Raw genomic sequence first — 19,396 nt, 5'->3', positions numbered from 1 at the left:
ACGTTTTATATATTGTAATTCACCAACGAAAAATAAACCTAAACTCTTCTTTGTATCTCTAAAATAAGACACAAAGATGAAGAATGTTTAGAAAATTTTTAACAAAAAACTTAAAAGGTTTAAATTTCTCTAAATCAGAGATATACACAAGTATGATATACACGTTTTATATATTGTAATTCACCAACGAAAAATAAACCTAAACTCTTCTTTGTATCTCTAAAATAAGACACAAAGATGAAGAATATTTAGAAAATTTAACAAAAGACTTACAAGGTTTAAATTAAATACACGAGAATGCAGCGCCACAATAATTTTGTAAATAAGTGAGAAAAACCCAAAAAGGACACAGGAAATACCAACAACAAATCAAATTTAAAAATATGTTGTTTTCATCAATATATTAAATATTTAGTAAAAAAATAAAATTTTTCAGCAAACATGTCAGAATATATATGACCAATTACGTAGTTTTGAGTTTATATATTAAAAGTACACAGTTCGCTAATAATAATAAGTAGAAAAATTCAAAAGCTAAGAAAAAAACATACGAAAGAAAGCGATTATCAAGACTTGCGTTATAAGGTCCCAATTACTGCTTTGAAGCTATCGCTTAACTTCATTTCATTATATTAGTTGTTTAATGTAAAAATGATTTCAGTTTGTAATATAATATTGCTTACTTTATTTTTTTATTAATGAAAAATTTTTTATGCATTAATTATAAGAAATTAATTATTAGTTAATATACAACAAACGGACTAAATAAAAACGAATTATCTATTACCAATTAAGCAAATAATAAATGTAATAAAACACACCATGAACTTTTGCGCGATCTCCTACTTCACACGTCAAATTGAAAGATTAGAGTTAATTGTTATAATTTAATAAGTGAATATCACTTATTTTTTTTATTCGTTATATCTCTAAAATGATATTTAAACTATACCTTAATATTTATTTTATAATAGATATATAAATCAGATAAGAAAATTACCATCTTTGGTAGATGGACTTTTTCATCATTTCTAGTTACGCAATCGCGTTTTTGAGACTCAAACTGCAATTTCATTTATTAACATTAAATTTTAAATACCATACACAAATATGTAAATCTAAGTCTAAATTTAATAATAAAGTTTTTGTAAGCATTATTTTTTATATGTTACATTGTTATTAAGTAAAACAAATAAAAGTGATAGTTATTGGGAAATCTACCGGCAGTAACTGGGACATCTATCCTATGTTCAATAATATTTGGCATGTATCAGGCTGCCTTGTAACCAATGAAGTAAACTGAAATGTTCGCGTCAGTATAAAAACATTAACGCAATTTAAAGTCAAAAAACATCTTTGAATACTAAAATTTGGCATGCTTTCAAAAATTACAAACCAAACTTAGTTACATATAACTGATATATAAAACCGAATGTGTTTGGAAGATATGTTTAGATACACATACAATAACACAGGAAAACGTAAAAACAAAATTATGGAAACTTTAAGCACATAGTCAAAATAAACACGAGAACTTTTTGAAGTGGAATTCACTAATTAATATGATAAAACAATATTATCGTATCACAAGTCGAGGACATTAGCAACAAATTTAGAAATATGCTTGTATGCACTCTAGCACGAAAGAAAAACAAGACGCAGGCTTTATACAGTCAATCAATTGTAAATATTTTGTTCTTTGCTACATTATAAGTATTGAAACCAATGTAATTTCGAAATGACTTCTCCTTGTCTAGATATGTGAGAGATCTTGCTTTTAACGAGTAAGCAAATCAATCTCATCATCTCTATCTAGATATGGGAATATATAGCGAAAAAAACTGGTTTCAATTCATATACTAAAGAGATGTAAAATATATGCTTTTTTTTAAGCGGATTTCCAAAAGGTATGAGATTTATGGAATTTTGCCGATGGGGGGAAATTCTTAGCAATGAAAAAACTCTGTTTCATTATGAAGGGACAAAAAAGATCAACCCGAAAAGCTAATATTCATGGTCGAATCTTATATAACATATAAGATCGCTTTAAGTTTATCTTCAGATATTCTATAATCGATGAAGGCCTGTGCAATCTTAAGATAAACTTAATACAACTATGATTATCAGTTTCCGGCGATAGTGCTCGCCATATTTAGATAAAATAAATGGATAGTGCTCAAGCCCTTGGACGCTAGGTCCTTCCCAAGCGTTCCAATTTTAGTAGTAGTTCCTCCACTCGTAGTTCCTACTGCTACGAGAGGAAGGAAATATACCAGTGATTCCTTGATCACTTAAGTTGTGGAAGATCCTACTGTATTCAATAGCACATGCGCAAAACACAAATATACGTGTATGAACATGGAAGAGAACACATATGACATAATCTTACACGAAGTAGAGAGAGAGTGAGAACAACCCAGAGGAAGTGATTTAGAAAAGAAAATGACACTAGTTCACAAAAAGAGGGTTTAGATTAGAAAGAAAAGGGATCCCATACACTCCTGTAGCTACACATCTCGTGGTTTCATTTCGCACATGGGATTAGAAGCAATGAAAAAGAGCGAGTAGACGGTCTCCTCTTGGAAATCAGACAAAAGTTGCAAATATGTGACATCTCTGCTCTAAAACTATGCGTAAAATTATCGATTCGCAAGGAAATAGAAATTGTTAACCCCGACGGACGTTCACATACACTAGGTTCCATTACTACTTATTCATATGAAGTTGCGCTAATAACAAGTAAGACAACTTCATACAAGCAGAACTAATGGAACTAAGGCTGCGTTCGGGCAGCACGCTATCAGCGCTATTGCGTCATTCTATTTTTGTTTTACATCTAATGAGCAATAAAAGATAGAATGATGCAACAGCGCTGATAGCGCGCTCCCCGAACGCAGTCTAAGTAGCTATTATAAAACTATTCGAAATTAATTTTGAATAGTTCCATAATCTATCTTGAACGCAAAACAGAGCCGTGTAAAGATCTTTTACACATGAAGGCGCACCATAATGTTTCAATATTAACAATGAAGGTGCAACTTATTATTAAGATTAAAGAGAGTGGAAGGCTTTGTAAAGACAAACGTGTTTTTTTTTTTTATCTTAAAAATTTTTGTGTAGTTTCGACTAAGATTTTTTCATGCCTCCCGATAACTATTCTCTGAATAAAACTATACAAAAAGATATGCTTTATCTTTTAGATAAAGTTATCAAGAACTTATCAGAGATAAAGAAATTGAGCGTAATGCGTCAATCAGTTTTACTAGTAATTTTCACAATGCCGAACACAGCTATCATTCATATCTTTATGATTCGTTTGTATATAAAGTTCAAGTTTGTATTTCGATTTTTGAAGACGAACACTAAAGTGATATGCAAGATCAATGTTTATATTATAAAAATATATATTTATATTATATTATTTTCCAATACATACTTTATCATGTGAATGTGAAAGATTTGTCTTTTGAAATATTTATAAAAATTCTGACTTAAAAATCAAACTCGAGTTTGGCAAATTAAATTAGTTTAGGTTTAGGTTTAGGTTAGTTTACAAAAGATAGCTAAAATGTGCGAGTTTTTTTTTTATTCTCTTGCTTATTGTTACTTATCTTGTATTATCTGTTTCACTTAATCGTTATAAAATTTGATAGCTTTGTTGTGTCTGTTTGAAAAAACAAATACACATATTGTTATAATAAAAGCTAAATATAAGATAGGAAAATGTATGCTTTGATCATATGTATATCATGATTTGATCTTGGTAATTTGGCTTTTGATCAATATTTGGCATTGAAATGTACACGCAAGCTTTCCGCTCTATCTAATCCGCTTTATGCGCCTCTTTGGTTCAGAATAACTTATATTAAATACATATTGAAGCATTATGTTGCAACTTCATATGTAAAAAAACATTTACGCCACTGCCTTTGATTGTTGATTTACATCAGTCATGAGTTAAAGGCTTATTATCCATAAACTAACAATGGAAATTGCACACAGCCTGGTAAAATAGAAAATAGAAAAAATTCTTAGATAATATTTCATATCATCGTATATATATCGCTTGTCAAATTTGAGAATAATTGTTTTACGTTTAAAACAAAAGCTGTTTGACAAATGAGATGAGATGATGGAGAGCAATGAAAGTTATTTCGATTCTACAACATAATAAATGTTCGATCAACGAATAGAAAATTTAACGAGACGATTGCCTGTTTCATTTTCGATTATTTTTGTTATATCCATTTGTTACGATTTAATTTATCCTCAACAGAAATTTGATGAAAACTAGTGGCATATATAAGTATATAATTTATATATATACATATATATCAAATTAACTATATATTATATATAATTTATATATATGTATATATAGAAAATTAGGAACATATATTGTTTCTAAACGCACCTATTTATAGTTTTTTTTTTAAAAACGTAATAGCCGGCATTTCTGCTACTTCTGCTTAAAGTAATCGACTTCCTGTCGACACGAGTGCGATTGTTGCAGATAACACTCGCGTTGTTTACTTTTATCCAAATCACATACATATTAGATGCGTTAACTTTGTGCGTAGTAATGGCGTTTCTAAGGACGCAGGGATCCATTTTGCGAGGTCCATAACCAAATCCAGGATGATTTACAGGTCGAACTTTCGCGCGTTTCGCGCACAAACCCGTAATATAAACGTCCTCCAAGTGTAATAGCGGCGTTACCAACGCGGCTTGATATAATTTGGACGCTACACCCATGCTCATAACATATCCTGTGCCAGATAGATAATTTGGGTATGTTTTTTCTGAGTACATATACTTTGGCATATACCTGTGTGATTAAAATTATTATTGTTATATTGTTTTTTTTTTTACGTTTTGATATATAAACATAATTAATCCAAATTAATAAAAAACTTATTATAAAGACTATTATTAATTAAAGACTACTTACCACTTGTTTTTTGGATCTAATATTGGTCTGGCATTGCAAATGAGAGACCCTAAGAGAGTCTCTGTTTTTGGCTTTGAATGCAACGTTTGCAGGAGCAACGGAATATTGACAAACATGTCATCGTCCGTTTTCATGAGGTATTTAGTCTGATCGCAATTTGACATCACCCATTTTAACATCATAACTGACTTCAACGTTAAATTGTTATATGTGTCTAAGAAGCGTTCTTGCACAATATCATTGTACTGGGAACTTTCTTCAACGATTAAATTCTGAATAAAAGAGAACGCAATAAACAAAACAAAAGTCTTGAGAAAAATATAAATTTTATATGAGAACAAACCATGAATACTCACGTTAAGTGTATCGTTGTCACTTTGTCCTAGCAAAAATGCTACTTTTACTGTAAAATTATACAAATTATCTAAGTTATATTTATTTGCCCAGGTGCTTCTAATAGCGGTGCGGGCCTCCTGATTTGCAACAGCCGAACATACAATTATTAACAGATACGGCGGTAGTGAACAGATGCCAGTAGGACTGAGAATTGACGTGGTATTTCCCGGGTGAATGTAAACGCAGAGATCTCTCGATGTATTGTAGGACCATCCGGGTAATTGTGCTGCAAACCAATTATTTACATCGTTAATAAACGTATAAAATTTTTTTTATGTACGTTAATATCATAATGTATGGGCAAGTATGTCAGCAGTAGTTCTCAGAGCCACATTCAGATTTATGATAAAATGTAAGATTGTTTTTAAGTTTTAATTATATATAAAAAGTATTCTATATTCTAAAGTGTTCCTATTAATCTTGTGGCACATTCAGAAGTTATACAAACTAAGTGTTAAATCATAAATACTCACCTACAGATGCTAATGAATGCAAACTGCCAGGGGATTCTGCAGGGGACGGAGTCTCACCTAAGAATGGACTCTGAGCCGAATGATATGCTGGCACATATAAAAGACCAAGTACAGCCAGAATTACAAATCCTACTGTCAAACGTCGAACAAAAGATGACTTGCTTTTAGTGTTTCCAATAGTACTGACTGTGATTGTAGGTAAATCCATAGGCAGTAGCCGCAATCTGTCCATCTAATGTTTTTAAGAACTTATATGTATATATATATACACACACACACACACATACATAGTAAATAATACATGTAATAAATATAGAAAGTTTAACAAAGTATACAATTTAAAAAATGTACAATTAAAAAATATAAAACTGTTTTGCAGATATTATTAAATATTGCAAAGACAACTAAAACGGCTACACCTTTATGTCAATTACTGCTTTATCTTATCAAATTTTATATCAATGTTATCTTATCAATTTTATTTTACATACTTATATTATCAATTTTCTTTTCCATATAATAAAGTTATGTAACATTTGTAAACACAATATCACCTTCAATTCCAAAGAGTTGAAGAGTCTATCCTTAATGATGTTGTACAAAACTAGATGTAATCGGAACTAAGATATAGTCAGAACATTTGTTGTTTTTCCTTATCTCTCTTGATTTTCTCATATCACCTCACCCAGTCTTTATCTGTTGTTAAATATTGCCATGTTTTTTTTTATGTATTTACAAATTGATGTACTCGAGAGTCTGGAAAACACCACAAAAGAGAGCTCAGTATAAGAATCGATTGTATTCAAAGTTGTATTCAAATTAAGTAAACATAGTTAGAACAATAGTCAGTGTATAATAGTGCGTTCTGACGCTAGTTTGTCAAAAATATCGGCGCGTGTTCCAAATGCAAGTGTTACATGCAACCGAAAGTAAATTCCAACAATCCCCATTGCGATGCGAAACCGGGGATACGCAAGGTACCCGTAGGTCACATTTCTCGATCATTTTCAACTTCGCGTGCGTAACCGTTTTGTTCGTGTTTTGCGCAACGGTAACAATGTGTACAAACAGGCGGACCTTACGGTTGTGACGATCGCGCGATCGGTCAGCATCTGATGTTTCTTTATTTACTTCGGTCTTCCTTGAACGATATCGGGGATCGCCGAGTTTATCGTTCGCTACGGTGTAACGTACATATGTAGGAAAAAAGTCGGATATCCATTTGACTAATGATCTCTCGCCTTTCCTCTCGTCCCGATTCTTCTCTTTCCCTCTTGTTTCCTCTTTTCTTGCCTCCGTCGAACTGTCTGTGTCACGCGCCTGCCGGAGGCCGCCGAGAAAACCAAGTGTACAAAGCACTTTGTCATCGCCGCGCGCTTGCGCACCTACAATCAAGTTTTTCGTAATATAATGAGACCGGTATTCGCGGTATAATCTACGCACACTCGACCACAGAATTTTAAACCTGCGGTCGGTTGATTTGCTTGCCGCTTGCGTCACATGCGGAAGACTGTAAAAAAAAATAACAGTCTTATCAAGTCCTTAATAAGTACGTGTGCAGGTAGATGTATGCAACAAAATATATATGTTTAACTCGAGAGCTCGGAACGCGTTGATTGAAAAACAAAACAAAACAAAAAAAAATCATTTATTACAACGACGCATGCGAAGCGAAAAGAAAACCGTTGTTTGACGAACTTTATTACAAAACTGCGTCTTCTACTTCGTTTCTTTTTATTGAAGATAAATTTTTACCGCATAATATAAAAGCGAGAGATTTCTCGCGTATGTGTGTTTGTACAAAACTACTCTTGTCGTCGTCGAATTGTTCTACTAATGCGTTGTACATATTGCGGTAATCGCGAAATCAGTTGCGTTTTGTGCGACCGAAGAAAGTGACAGATGTTATTGCGATAACATCTCTGACTTATCTCTTCCGAATTGCTCTTTGTGTGTTATTTATTGTTGTAAATCATCAGTGATATTTACAGAAAAATAGAAAGGCGTCTTCCCGATGAGACCAGAGAAAAATGAGAAAAATAACAATAGTAATTAATTAACTAATCAGAAATTCGATTTATGGTCGCTGGATTTAACCTGCTCCAGTTCGAATCAATGATTTGAAACGTGTGACGATAATAGAATCGCAAGTTTGTTTGTTACCTGTGAACGATGATCAAGGCGATCTTGGTGTTTAATAATCATGGAAAACCTCGTTTATCCAAGTTCTATCAGTACTTTGTGAGTATAACATAACCTGTATTTTTTGCTCCCTCAATCCCACAAAACATTTAATTTCAAATTTTTTTGTTTTGCTTGACGTTTCTCAATAATTAAATGCAGATTACATTTTACATCTGCTAAGAACAAAATAGTCAAATATTAAAATAGTCATAAATATTAAGTAGCAAATGATATGTAGCGCACAATAAAAATACATTACATTGTTGTTGTTGTTGTTGTTGTTATTATTATTATTATTATTATTATTGCTAATTTGAAAGATATGTTTTTTGCTTCAGAACGAGGATATGCAACAGCAGATAATAAAAGAGACATTTCAGCTTGTCTCGAAGAGAGATGATAACGTGTGCAATTTTTTAGAAGGTGGTAGTCTGATTGGCGGATCTGACTACAAATTAATTTATCGACACTACGCTACGCTCTACTTTGTGTTTTGTGTTGATAGTTCAGAATCGGAACTAGGGATCTTGGACTTGATACAAGTCTTTGTTGAAACCCTAGACAAATGTTTTGAGAACGTGTGCGAACTCGATCTCATTTTTCACGTGGACAAAGTACATTATATACTTAACGAATTGGTAATGGGTGGCATGGTTCTTGAGACCAATATGACTGAGATTCTCACGAGGATCGAGGATCAAAATAAATTAGAAAAACAAGAGGTAAGACCAGCCGTTGTAATCTTTCTTTATCTTAGCTGTGATCTGTTTTTTTTTTTTTTTAACTTGAATCTTTCTGATATTTTTAATATTTGACAATTCACAATGCAATTGAAATGTGGGAAAATTAGATCGGGATTTTGTTTAAAAAAATGTACTCTTGATGCAAAGAAATTTCTTTAAACTTACATCCAAACTCATACTCCACATGTTTGCTACATGAAAGCTGAGCTAGGAAATAGAAATTTGTTAAACTTATTATTGTCTAGTGCGTTTATTTTTTTCTCTCAAGTAAGCTTCGAAATGTTAACACTGCTTGCAACTAGCCTATTCGATACTTTACGCTCTCTAGCTATGCATGCGGTGCGAATATCTGTAGAGCAAATTTGATTTTCGTGAAAAAATTGGTAGGACTGATCGACGTAACATCAATTTTAGGGGACTTACAAATCCAGACGGTCTTATTCACCCCGTCCGCTTGTCCTTCTGGGACCCCCACATTAAATCGACAGTAGCAAATCAGGCCACTTTTGTACAATCTCATTCCTGCATAAAATATGTACATAAAACGTACCTGTGACACGCTCTTGTCTCTGAGATTTAGATTTAGATTTTTTGTGACTAAGATTCTTGAAAGTGTTAAAAAATCCTTTGTGGCTTTATGAAGAGTGAGCGTTAATACGCATGGCGATGCAATTTTATTTTTTGTAATTGTCCGCTGTACCGTGCAAGCAGAGTGCCTTAATAATGTATACGTCGCAATGCTCTATAATAATAAATGCCATCATTTATATTCATCACCGTCACCATTTTGCCTTCGCCTCCTAAAGTTAAAAAGAGAAACCTTCTTAGGCTGGCTAAGATTTTTTTTTTTTTTTCTTATTAAATCTTCCCGAAATTGTGTGTTGTCCACGTTCTTCTCCACACTTCTCTTCCATCCGTATGGTGTGTGCAGGCGGGAATCACAGCAGCGCCCGCGCGTGCTGTATCAGCCGTGAAGAACATGAATATACCACAGCAAATAAAGGATATGAAGCTGCCTGACTTGCCGCAGGCCATAAAAGATCTCAAATTCTGACCAGCCGTAACTTCGTTGGCACCGAGCTGACTGGTCTCTTCTGTCATCCCGAATATAGCCGACACCACCACCACTACCACCACCACTGGCACCACCACCGCGACGAGGACACCTTTTCCCTCCCTTCAAGCAAGCGAAAATGCACCGATGCTATCTGCTTCTTCTGTGTATATCTCGTACTTTCAACGGTACCAGAACTAAAAATGAACTCTTTGTCTGATCCCTTTTGGTCTGGAATACAGTTCCATTGGCGAGAAAAAAGACGCGAACACAGACAGGAAGTCAGTGAAATATATGTGAAAGAGAGAGAATTTCGGAAAATATTTTTGAAAAAAAAAGAAACCTTCTTCGCAACACAGGAGATGTTGCTCAAAGTTTTATACGTACGCTAGGATGTGTATTAAAACAATATCCAGTCCAGTAGATTCAATTTTAATAATATTATTATTGTCTTTCTACACAAAGTAATTCCGCATTCCATCAAAACAAGAAAAAGACGATGTCCACGGTTATTTGCTAGAAATATAAGACATTTAAAATGTTATTATTGCAATGAAAAAATATACTTGCTAAAACAATGTGGCACAAGTGTGTGTATCATTTTCCATCTCTTACAAGTAAGAATTATTTCATATTTACAACACGAACGCAACGTGTGGTTATACACAAACACATACACACGTTTATTCTGACAAGAAATAAAATTGCATAAGAAAAACAGCCTTTTCTCTCACACGTTGTGTAACTCATTTTCTTATTTTTTTTTTTTTTTTTATATATCTCTCTGCTGTACTGAGAGTAAGATCTTGTAAAGATATTTACATATTTGAGACAATACACTCATAGTATATCATTTGACTAAAAATTTGTAGAGATCAACGTATCCGTATAATGTATATTTATATAAATATATATCTGTATAAAAAATTAACAATACATTCCACGAGAATTTAATGCTTTTTAGACAAGGTAATTTCATTTTTAGGAGTCGTCCATATAAAACCTCCTCCTTTTTCCGTCAACGTGGGTGGATACGGTGAATTTTTCAGTTTAAAATAATCCGATGGCGCATGCATTACAAATTCCATACATTCCAATTTCCGTGGCAAATCCTCCTCCGGCCCGATCATGTACGTTTCGGGAGTGAAACCTTCGTCTGGTGGAGGACTAGAGAGCACATGATGTACAAAAAAAAGAAACGCATTATATTTATAATATCTCTGTAATATTTAAATAATATTGTAAGGAAGTGGAAATATAGTAGAACATCATCAAAATTGGAATGAAAATTACCTAGCTGAAGTGGGCATTAGCCAGGTAAGAGCTGCGCTCTTTTCGCAGTACTGATCGGTCAATAAGCCACGTATCTGGGCATAAAAAACACTACCGTCTGTGTCAAGCACAGAAACTACATCTCCAACTTGAAAATATGTGCCCTTGTAGAACACATAGTTGCTCGTGACTGGAGTTGCGGTGGCAGTAGGCGCCTTGATTGGCTGTTGGCAAATCCATATATAAATGATCAATTATTCTGTGAATTCTAATGAGAAATGTTTTTCTTTTTTTTTTTTTTTTGTTTTTTGATATCCTACAGTTTTTCTAATAGAAAAAATATATGATCTTATAAAATCTCTCCTACAATATAAAGATACTCTTATAAATTTGTTTGTTCGCAGATCGATGAGGCCGACGATGTGTTTGCACACTTTAGCATACCGTTTTTTTAAACAAGTTCCTGCGACCCTTGCCCTTGGGAACAACTCTGTACGAGCCTGTTGCCTTTGTGTTGCAATATTTGGTAATCCTGGTGCTTCTCCTAGGCTTCAGCAGGCCGCTTTTGTCGTCATCGTCCGTCTTGGAAGACGTGTGTGCCTCGGCATTCCGTTCGTCCTCCAAGCACGCGTTGCACAGGTTACCAGCATCAGTCGAGTGCCACAACGGCGTCTCCCGAGTCCCGCACTTCACGCATTCCGGTTTATTACCGAGTGGCATTAGACAATCGATCTCCGAATTAGTTTGTTACACTTGGATCCTTAAGAAAAAAACACGATTATATTCAGCCGCTTCTTCTCGTGGTTGGGGTCACGGTGTTTTTCTGGTTCTCGGGCACTAGGGTTTGTTCATGCGCCACCTTACGTGCACCTACTGCGTCTTCTTTTAAAAAACCAGCAACAAAGCGACATAACCTTAAAAAAACATTATTGCTTGATTCCTGGTGTGATTCTGTACTCGCAAAAATCGCTCGGACGGTTGACGAGCACGTTTAAAAAGATTACATTAAAAAAAAACATTTTATATTGCTCAGTGAAAGTTGACAGCACGTTATGTGTCACATAAATAAAAAATGTGTTTTAGATTTAAATAAAATATAAAATAAAAAATTATATAATACGATTTAGCCGGTCGCAATAAATACGAGAAGAAAATAGCAAGAAACAACGAGTTGTACTAACGTAAAATGAGTAACGTGATTCCAAAAGTGACGTCTTACGTTTCTGATGCCAGAGTAGCGTGGAAAGTAACAAATGGCGTGTTTGCCGTTTATAAACCACCAAGCGTCACATATTTAAACACACGATATACTCTAATTAATCGTCTCTGTGAAGGTAGAGAATTATATAATATGTCATAATATTGACGTACAATATTACCAATTGTTTCTGCCTCCGTCTGGTCTTAAGAATAATATTTGTATATTTTTCAAATTTGATTAATACAAATGTATCAAGAATGATATCTGATGTTTTCAGATTTGAATAGCATGAACGTTCGTCCACCGAAACAACATGTTTGCATAAAAGGTGACACGACCAAACGGATGAGAGTAATTACACATCCGAGCTACGCAGATCATCCGTTAGTGGTGGGACCACGATATCAACCGCAAGATTTCAAACTAGTATGTGCTAATTATCTGGGCACGGATGTGTCAGGACTCATGCTTTGTGGTATCAACAAGGGCACCAAATGGATCGACAAACTGAAGAATTCTAAGTCTCCCACTAGTTACAAAGTCAAGGGTATTCTTGGCCAAGCAACAGACAATTATTTTAAAACTGGGAAAATTGTTGAAAAATCTACCTACAAATATATAAAGCGCAAGGATATTGATAGAATATGCGCAGCCATACAGGCTGGTCACCAGAAGAAGATGTTCGAGTATGTTATGTGGATAATTAATTAAAGCACTATAAGATTATTTTTTATTAACAAAGTTTATAACATATATATATATATATGTACATACTCTTCTATATGTCTAGATTGAGCGGAGTGCATATACAGAGTCAAGCTGCATATGAATTAGCTGTACAAGGTCTAATAAGGCCTGCAAACAATAATATTCCAATGATATATACTATAAAATGTATAGATTTCAACTCTCCTGAATTTACTTTAGGTAAGTGTTTGTTATGTTTGTCACATATATATAAAATGGAGATTATAAATTTATACTGATAACAATAATTTTTTTACATATCGCTTTGCAGAAATTGTTTGTATAAACGAAAATGAGATGTATTTAAAAACTATAGTTCATGATATAGGGATGCAGCTTCATAGCGTTGCTACGTGCACGCAAATACAATGCTTTCGATACGCTTTGTTCAACATGAGTGTTGCTCTACTTAAAAAACACTGGGATTTGCAGAATATTTTAGAGAATATGGAATTATGCAACAAGATACTTGAAAAGAACAGTTATTTGTTAAACCAAATCAATCCGATATTGGAAAAGACGGAAGAGAAACAAATGGAGAGTTAATGAGAGAGAAAAAAAGATTGTTTTTAATTCTTTCAATTGCAGAACCCAGCAAATACATTCAAATTTTCAAAAACTACGTTCGTAACGTTCGGACGTGACTGTATAGAAAGTAAATAACACACTGTAAATTTATTATTTTTTATTGATCATATAAATTACATTAATAAAATTTATATACATGTGTATATATATATATATATGTCCTTTTATAAAAAGAATAAGATACACTCCAATATAATCTTTCAAGAGTGTCTAAACAATATAACTGACAAAAATTAAAACTGTTTTTGTCATAAAAGAAAAAACTATATAATACTAATATAACTGTATAATATAATTTAATTATATATACATGCTACAAAGGACTACTTGATTCTTTCGTGTGTTCGTGCTCTATATAAAAACTATATATATATGCATTTACTATAAGCGCGAAGATTGACTGACAAGAGCGTTTAGTTCTTTTTTGTAGTATCCCTTTTTTTCGAAGCAGGCTCTCTGCTACGACTCCTCCGAGTTTGACAAGAGTCGTCCGAATCGTCGTTGGATCTTTCCGATCTGTCGTTGGATCGTCCCGATCTTCCTCTTTGTTTCTGTTTGATCGGCCACTGCTGCATCTTCATGCTTTTTGCTATCACGCGTTTTTGATGATCCAGTTGTGGGAACAAGTCTGCAAAAATCGTGAAATAGATATACAGTAACAATAACACACATAGAAAGAATCATTACTTTCGTTTTTCTTTGCGCGTATGATACTTTGAGATTTTTCCAGAGCCTCTTTAGCCGAGTTCATTTCCGCCTCCTGGATGCTGTGTCCCGACGCCTTGGCCAGTCGTTTCCCTTGGAAATAAACAGCTACGGTGTAAACTCTTGTATTAGTGGGTCCTTTGCATTCAATGACTCTGAAATCAAAACGAAACAAAAATTAACAAACAGTAACAGAGAAGTGAAAAAAACCTATCATCGAAACACATATTTCCTGCCGGGGTCGAAAAAGAACAGAACTCACTTGTACACTGGAATATCTGGTTCTCCACCGTCCATAGTTCTCAAGGTCAAGCAACATTGTTGCAATTTACTCTTCGGATCGTTCCATTCCTGATTCATGATAAAATCTTGCAAACGTGGGAAGAAACACACGTCGCAAAACACGTGACAATACTGCAAACCTTTATCGACGTAAAGCGCGCCGAGGAAAGCTTCGAGCAAATCCGCTCTGTCTTTCGTTTTCAATTCGGCTTTCGGATTGCCGTAGAGTGCGTACTGGGTCATACCCAAATCGTCGCACACTACTGCCTGCGTTTTATTGTTCACCAGAGAGCTTCGCAATAACTACAGGAAAAGTGTTAGTCAAATTGTGATAGAAAAAAAAAAATAAAATCAGGTCGAAATAATAAATTATTTACTGATAAATGTCCCTCGTGATGTTCCGGAAAGAACTTATACAGATATTCCGAAACAATGAGCTGCAACACGGTATCCCCTAGAAACTCCAATCGTTGATTAGATCCTAATGTTAGATTGGTGTATCCGATGCTACGATCAGTGAACGCTCTGGCAAGGAGACGGATGTGAGTGAACTCGATTCCAATTGACTCTTCGAACTTGGTCAATTTCTGATAACACAAGAGATCACGTATAGAAACATGTTCTTCGCAATTAAGGTGGTTGATATGTAAAATTTGCACCTACCTGTAGCAGCTCGAAACTCGGAATCCACTGTCTGTCTCCCGTCGGTTCCTGTTCTTGAAGAGGATGACGTGGATAATTGACCCAAACCGTGGCGAGATCATCTTCATCTTTGAAAAGCGTTTCGCCAAAAACTTTATCAGCAACCTCTATCCCGCCGTCGAGAAACAGCGAGCCCATCAGCGCTTCGAAACAATTCGCCATCGCGTGTCTCAGCTCCAGATCGTGGCAGAGATCGCTACCGTGGGCGTAGAGCATGTACTCCTCCAAGTTCAGTTTCTTCGCCAACACGGCGAGATGTTGATTTTGCACGATCGCCGCTCTGTACGTAGCCAGTCCGCCTTCCTCCAGGTCCGGGAACATGTGAAAGAGATGAATAGACGTGATGAACTCGACGACCGCGTCGCCCAGGAATTCCAATCGTTCGTTGTGCGCTATTGACGATTCTGTTTCCGTTTTCGCGCCGAATCTGGACATTATATTTATCAGAGTGTTGATACCGCGTTTTCGTGTGTTCAAGTAATGGATCCTGCGATCGCCGTACTCCGGTTGTCTTATGCCGCAATTCGTTAAGGAGTTTCGCGCGTGATCCGGATTTGTGCCGAAGTTCTCGCGATAACTGGGATGCGTGAGAGCCAGCTGGAGCAGGTATCTGTTCTTGAAGCTGTATCCCAATATACGTTCCAAATTGTCCAACGACTTGTGAAACCTCAGATGACAGACCAACACCGGTATAAGCATCGCGTGCTGCACTATGTCGCACATAATGCCGGTTCTATAAAATCCTTCGGAGCTAACGTCCACCGTCACATCGCGTTTCATTTTACTCTGCGTGCGCAATTCCTGCACCCTGTTTTCCTTCGCTTCCAATTTTCTTTTATCCTCGAAAGACGGTTTTGACATGTTCGCGAGCAGATGACGAAATTTCACATAATCCCTCCACGCTTTTTGATAACTAAATAATAAATTTACAGAAAATTTATTGATCTTAATTAAACCGAGAACACATATATAATTTTGTAACCATCATGTACGATACTTACTCCGCATTTCCCGCATAGCTGAGTTGCGGCGGACGAATACCAAAATGTACTATTTCGGGATATGCAATAGACGACTGGTTTCCTTGCTCAGACTTGTCGTGATTCGCTTGGTTTCTGTCCAGCTGATCGACGCGAATGCTGCACGGTTTCTTGCCGGGATAACATACGACCATTCCCTTCACTTGATCCGCAAAATCCTGCCACAAGTGCTGCGGCATGGCCACCAATCTAGGCAAATCGTCCGGATCTATCAGTAGCGTGCTGCTTTTTATCAAGTAATTAAGAACCTCGTTCATCGACAAGATTTCTTGTCCGTTGTCAGCCAAATCGCGCACAAATCTTGGCATAAAATGGAACTGGCCGCAACCAGATTTGTCATGTGCCGCGTGCAAGTCAAAGTCGACAAGCTCCAGAATTTCTCTGAACAAGTACATTTCTGAAAAAATTAATCGCAAAATATTATTTAGAAAAATAAAAAACCGTAGACAGATAAAAAATAATTTGTGTGGAGCTTTTTACTTACGGAAGCAATCGAGTTCCATTATCGTAAAATTTTCTGGCAATTTTTCCTCTATGTAAAGAATCGTGTATTCAATGTTGAATCTTATGACTTTACACGTGGGCAATTTAACAAGAGGAAAATGAGAGAGCATGGAAAAGCCCTCGAATATAAACTCGTGCTCGTCATGTTTGATAATGGTCGGTGTTTTGGTGAGAAAATTGGTCGGTGGACTGATGGTTATTCTGTAGTGATACAATTTATCCGCATTGTTCGAATTCAAGTCGCATTTGTTTATAGCGCTCTCTCCCGCGTAAATTCCGTGTCTTATACCCGAACGCCGTGATTTCGCGCTGCATCTACACAAGGGACCGTCATTCATCTGTGAAAAGAAATTTGTGAATTTGACATATTGTCAAAGAGATGATGAGAAATGAGATTGAAGAAACAATCTGAACACACATACCTCTCCAGGATCGTTGAACCACATTTCAGGATGCAATCTTTGCGGATGTTGTTTCTTCGCCATTAGCTCTTCCATTGCTCTGTCGTCCTCGTCCGTGGAGCTGTCACTGTCAGACGAAGAACTACTGCAAGCTTCGGACTTGTGAGGACACATGCGCGCTTTGGTTTTTCTTGGAGGTGGTTCGTAAGGCGGCTAAACCGAGAGAAATGTTTAGATTAATAAAGTACATTTAGAAAGAAAATCTCTTTCTTGTGTGTATTTCATTAACAGATTCGGAAAGTACCTGCAATGCTCTCGCTGCAGCTGCTCTGTCGATCAACAGTTTCTTGAATGTTGCGCACAATTCTTCTAGTTTGGTGGTACTTTTCATTAGTTTCGGATTGTTCTCGTCTCTGACATAGTAGAGATCCGCTGGTGCTGTACGCGTCCAAATCCTCTTCTCATTTTCAAGTATACCCTCCGATCCGATTGCTGACAATTCATTTAGTTTTCGCTGTATGTCCTTACTGGTTGCGCAGTAATTACGTCTACGATGCGAAATTAAAAATTTATTGCTAAAATCTCACAAAGCATACACATAGACATGTCCAATCTATACAAAAAATCTGTATTTCTTACCTGTATTTCTCTAAAATTTGCTCTCTCTCGGTGAGAATCTTTTGTTTTCTGGCATTGGATATTGGCGTCGCGTCTCTCGAATACGATTCTGGCGATCTCGATCTTTTTCTCCTTCTGCTACTTACTTCAGACGATCTATCCGAATGAGATGACATATAACTTCTGTCTCTCTTGTGTTCAAACTTTCTATTATAATATCCGCTATCATAAACCTCTCTCGATGAAGACTTCTCTTTGCTGTGGTAACGATATGTGCTTCTGTCGTCCTTGTATCTTGATCTGTAACTTTTTTCTGATCTATCATCCGGACTTCTCGATCTTCTTCTGCTGCTCTTGTAATCGAAGACCTTTCTACTTTCATACTTCCACTCGGTCTCCTTTGTTCTTTGAGGAAATTCGTAAGTTTGCGGATAATATGATTTCTTGTTTTCATAAGCTTGGTTTGTATGATGCCACGTGGTTTGATGACCACTACTCTCGTGCGTTGTCCAATTTGATGAAGAATAATTGGAATTCCACTCATTGTTATGATATACATCGCCAGTCTGGTTTGTATTATTGTAAGTTTCGTGCTCCGAATGTTGCGCGGAATTCACTCCGCTGTAATACTGATTGCTATACTGATTATTGTACTGCGAATACACCGGATCCTGATAAGACACATCGTTGTAAGAATTGGCCGTCTCGTTGTAATACGAAGAAGGCGCGGGAGGATATGCAAAATCTATTGGTTTAACATTTGACACGTTGGGAGGCGGTACGTTGTAAGAGCACGAAGTGTTGTAAGTCGATTGATACTGGGACTGATCATCGTAAGCGGACAGCGAAGGGAAATTTGCTTGAGGCGGTAGAGATCTCGACGGAGCTGGAGGTACGGAATAGTACTCCTGCTGCGGAGGCACGCGATTGTTCCAATAATTCATCTGTATAGTGTCTTACCGACGCAGGATTCGCCCTCTCCTCACCACGAAGACGTTTTGTCTGAGAAAATTTTTTTAACAAAACACGCATGAGCTCTGAGGTTTTTTTCAACCTTGATTCATCTTATCGACGATAATCTTATAAAATAATCTCACCTTCTTAGGTTACTCGTTGATTTGTCCCATTATTTTCTTCTGTATCACAACAATAAGATTCTTAACCTCACGCACCCATCGCTCTTTGCGGACCTGAAGTTGTCATGGAACTACGCGTAGAACTTTCGTGACGGCGCTAGTGTGTCCGTTCAGCAGAAAGAAAACTGATACACTAGTGAAAAATTGTTTAAAAAACCTTTTTTCATTTTCTCACGAGTTTATTCAATTATTGAAAACCTTTTGTTTGTCAAGTTTGATAAAGCGCGTTCCACAAAAATAGTTTAAATCATTTTTTGTCTATAATTTTTTAAAGCTTTTATTTTTAATTGTTTTAAATATAGATAATATTACATAACGGAGTACGTTCACTTTGTCATAAAAACGTAGATACAGAAAAGAAGAAAAAGTTTTTTTTATTAATTTTTTAACAGTTTATTC

General features: G+C 35.7%; 5 protein-coding genes across 13 annotated transcripts in view; 2 read left to right on the top strand and 3 right to left on the bottom strand.

Moving 5' to 3' along the window:
• LOC109852403 (beta-1,3-galactosyltransferase 1-like) overlaps positions 1 to 7,147 on the bottom strand; it is a 14,715-nt gene extending 7,568 nt beyond the window's left edge. Inside the window, exons 1-7 of one of the 3 annotated variants that reach the window (XM_020423530.1) lie at positions 6,898 to 7,146; positions 6,375 to 6,576; positions 5,821 to 6,052; positions 5,308 to 5,573; positions 4,952 to 5,223; positions 4,415 to 4,828; positions 3,088 to 4,003 (exon numbers count right to left, since the gene is read on the bottom strand). In XM_020423530.1, the coding sequence (XP_020279119.1) occupies positions 3,958 to 4,003; positions 4,415 to 4,828; positions 4,952 to 5,223; positions 5,308 to 5,573; positions 5,821 to 6,052 (1,230 nt within the window). In that variant the 5' untranslated portion in view covers positions 6,375 to 6,576; positions 6,898 to 7,146 and the 3' untranslated portion in view covers positions 3,088 to 3,957. Of the gene's footprint in view, positions 1 to 3,087; positions 4,004 to 4,414; positions 4,829 to 4,951; positions 5,224 to 5,307; positions 5,574 to 5,820; positions 6,053 to 6,374; positions 6,577 to 6,897 lie in introns of those variants that run through there. The other 2 variants (XM_020423531.1, XM_020423532.1) reach the window with 2 other exon arrangements.
• On the top strand, positions 6,596 to 9,815 carry LOC109852409 (AP-3 complex subunit sigma-2). Of its 6 annotated transcripts, none has more exons than XM_020423543.1 (4): positions 6,596 to 6,797; positions 7,812 to 8,061; positions 8,343 to 8,726; positions 9,679 to 9,815. In XM_020423543.1, the coding sequence occupies exons 2-4, from the start codon at positions 7,993 to 7,995 to the stop codon at positions 9,799 to 9,801; spliced, it is 576 nt and encodes a 191-aa protein (XP_020279132.1). In that variant the 5' UTR covers positions 6,596 to 6,797; positions 7,812 to 7,992; the 3' UTR covers positions 9,802 to 9,815. The 6 variants fall into 6 exon arrangements, with proteins under 6 accessions (XP_020279132.1, XP_020279128.1, XP_020279131.1 ...); XM_020423539.1 differs by lacking the exon at positions 6,596 to 6,797 and adding an exon at positions 7,284 to 7,369; XM_020423542.1 differs by lacking the exon at positions 6,596 to 6,797 and adding an exon at positions 7,287 to 7,381.
• Positions 9,816 to 10,741: 926 nt separating this feature from the next.
• On the bottom strand, positions 10,742 to 11,799 carry LOC109852408 (GATA zinc finger domain-containing protein 1). Its single transcript, XM_020423538.1, has 3 exons — positions 11,518 to 11,799; positions 11,095 to 11,297; positions 10,742 to 10,968 (listed from the first exon to the last, which is right to left on the bottom strand). The coding sequence occupies exons 1-3, from the start codon at positions 11,791 to 11,793 to the stop codon at positions 10,752 to 10,754; spliced, it is 696 nt and encodes a 231-aa protein (XP_020279127.1). The 5' UTR covers positions 11,794 to 11,799; the 3' UTR covers positions 10,742 to 10,751.
• Positions 11,800 to 12,236: 437 nt separating this feature from the next.
• On the top strand, positions 12,237 to 13,752 carry LOC109852407 (probable tRNA pseudouridine synthase 2). Its single transcript, XM_020423537.1, has 4 exons — positions 12,237 to 12,407; positions 12,552 to 12,960; positions 13,065 to 13,201; positions 13,293 to 13,752. The coding sequence occupies exons 1-4, from the start codon at positions 12,260 to 12,262 to the stop codon at positions 13,565 to 13,567; spliced, it is 969 nt and encodes a 322-aa protein (XP_020279126.1). The 5' UTR covers positions 12,237 to 12,259; the 3' UTR covers positions 13,568 to 13,752.
• Positions 13,753 to 13,823: 71 nt separating this feature from the next.
• LOC109852400 (ribonuclease 3) lies at positions 13,824 to 19,056 on the bottom strand. Of its 2 annotated transcripts, none has more exons than XM_020423523.1 (11): positions 18,959 to 19,056; positions 17,883 to 18,863; positions 17,548 to 17,791; positions 17,265 to 17,456; positions 16,823 to 17,180; positions 16,300 to 16,735; positions 15,260 to 16,211; positions 14,974 to 15,183; positions 14,577 to 14,899; positions 14,297 to 14,469; positions 13,824 to 14,237 (listed from the first exon to the last, which is right to left on the bottom strand). In XM_020423523.1, the coding sequence occupies exons 2-11, from the start codon at positions 18,803 to 18,805 to the stop codon at positions 14,023 to 14,025; spliced, it is 4,026 nt and encodes a 1,341-aa protein (XP_020279112.1). In that variant the 5' UTR covers positions 18,806 to 18,863; positions 18,959 to 19,056; the 3' UTR covers positions 13,824 to 14,022. The 2 variants fall into 2 exon arrangements, with proteins under 2 accessions (XP_020279112.1, XP_020279114.1); XM_020423525.1 differs by having other exon boundaries at positions 14,324 to 14,469.
• Positions 19,057 to 19,396: the final 340 nt, after the last annotated feature.

This window comes from Pseudomyrmex gracilis, unplaced genomic scaffold (assembly GCF_002006095.1).
Source record: "Pseudomyrmex gracilis isolate BER0280 unplaced genomic scaffold, ASM200609v1 scaffold_29, whole genome shotgun sequence".
Taxonomy (NCBI): domain Eukaryota; kingdom Metazoa; phylum Arthropoda; class Insecta; order Hymenoptera; family Formicidae; genus Pseudomyrmex; species Pseudomyrmex gracilis.
Note: the sequence above shows the minus strand (reverse complement) of the source record. Positions and strands in the feature narration are given on the sequence as shown.